General features: G+C 42.9%; 1 protein-coding gene across 1 annotated transcript in view; it reads left to right on the top strand.

Annotated features, from left to right (window-relative positions):
- The first annotated feature begins 201 nt into the window (after positions 1-201).
- TAF5 (TAF5 RNA polymerase II, TATA box binding protein (TBP)-associated factor, 100kDa) overlaps positions 202-1,779 on the top strand; it is a 9,896-nt gene continuing 8,318 nt past the window's right edge. Inside the window, exons 1-2 of the mRNA XM_010178856.1 lie at positions 202-265; positions 1,209-1,449. Of these exons, the coding sequence (XP_010177158.1) occupies positions 202-265; positions 1,209-1,449 (305 nt within the window). The remainder of the gene's footprint in view (positions 266-1,208; positions 1,450-1,779) is intronic.

Here is a 1,779-nt window from a genome sequence, read left to right on the forward strand (position 1 = left end):
GGGGGGGCTTGTGCCTCTCACAGCCTCGGGGGCTTTGCGTGATGCTGGGGCACAAGGGTCGGTGTCAGATCGTGCTTCCCTTGGGATGGTCTTCCATGAGGTGGGAGACGAGGGTGTATCGTAGCATTAGGGGGGGACCCACGGGCGTGTCATTCCCCCATACAACTTTGGAAGACATTGGGATCACCTGAGGGTGGCCCCATGGAGCAAGGGACCAAGGACAGGCTATCTGTTGTATTTGCAGGGAGCACTGTCAAAGTGAGAGGTACTTCCCCTTGTCTTTGTATCCCATCTTGGCTAAGGGTGCAACAGGAGGCTGAAGGTTTCCTTCATAGTTAGAGGTGGTGGTCCAAGATGTGACCGCGGGGATGAGAACAGGGGCCTGATGTACAGACTGTGTCTTGAAGAAAAAGCTGTAGAATGCTTATAGAGAGGAGACTTTATACATTTCTAGATCAAGTTGCTGGGTACTTCAGATGTCCTTTGAATAATTGGAGTTTAAGTATTTTTTATTAAGGTGTTCTGTGGGGCAGCTTTACAGAATAGTGTAATGAAATTTCAGGAACTGATATGTCTGAGTCCCAGTAAGAGTATAGTATAAAGTCACCTTGTTCCTGGTATCACCTGATACAAGTGTTTTTACATGGAAGACAAAACAATGAAAATGCTCAATGACTGCTATGGAGAACAGAGCTCTTGGAGTGTTAGCAAGTGACAAAAAGTCACTGCCCTGTAATGGTTGTGTAGCGGTCTTGGTGAATTGTTCACTTGATGAGCTTAATTTGCTTGTTTACTGGAAGCAAAATAATTGTAGTGTGCATATCTTACAGACTTAGAAAGATTCCACTCCTCTTTTGACAGTTTCTCGCCTTAGCAGTAAAGATAACTTCTTTTGCTGATGTTAGTGGCTTCTTCCTTTATGCTTATAATCCTTGCTGAATTAGGCATTATAGGCAGCTTATAGGCAGCTGTTGGCAGGGAAAGCACAAAAAATGGCTTAAGTTGGTAGGAGAATTGGCTACTGCACTACAATGTGCTACTGTCCTCTCACTTGTATCATTTAAACTTAGTGCTGAGCGAGCACAGGACTTGATGTCATGTTTTGCTCAGAGCACTCCACCTTACCAGTGGAGTTATTAGCCACCGTATATTTGCTAGCTCTTTCAGGCTGTCTTACAAGCTTTTGTTATATGCTAATGTTTTTGCAGTTGGAGGAGGTGTTGTCGTGGAAGATCAGCCAGATGTGAGTGCAGTATTGTCTGCCTACAACCAGCAGGGCGACCCGACGCTGTACGAGGAATACTACAGTGGATTAAAACACTTCATTGAGTGTTCCCTGGACTGTCATCGAGCAGAATTGTCTCAGCTGTTTTATCCTCTCTTTGTGCACATGTACTTGGAATTGGTTTACAATCAACACGAAAGTGAAGCGAAGTCTTTTTTTGAAAGGTAATTTATTTTCATTTGTTATTTGTGTTATTTTGTGTTTGCTACTTTGATTAAATCTGTAAACTATAGTGGAATAGGCTACTATAATACGTGGATTTTTACAGTCACATGTTATTTTTCCTCTCTAATTTTGAGGAGATTTGGAATCTGAAGTAATGGTGCCATGGATTATTGTAACTGTTCTTAAATCCTTTTCCAGCTTTCTATGTTAGAAAGATGTGCAAACTACGTGCTTTTGAACTGTCCACATGCAGATTTTGGGTGACCTTTATGGTGAGCTGGTCAGCTCCTTGCTGTAAAGTATCAATGGAGAGATGCTGTTTCTGTAGG

Source organism: Mesitornis unicolor, unplaced genomic scaffold (assembly GCF_000695765.1).
Source record: "Mesitornis unicolor isolate BGI_N332 unplaced genomic scaffold, ASM69576v1 scaffold43952, whole genome shotgun sequence".
NCBI lineage: Eukaryota > Metazoa > Chordata > Aves > Mesitornithiformes > Mesitornithidae > Mesitornis > Mesitornis unicolor.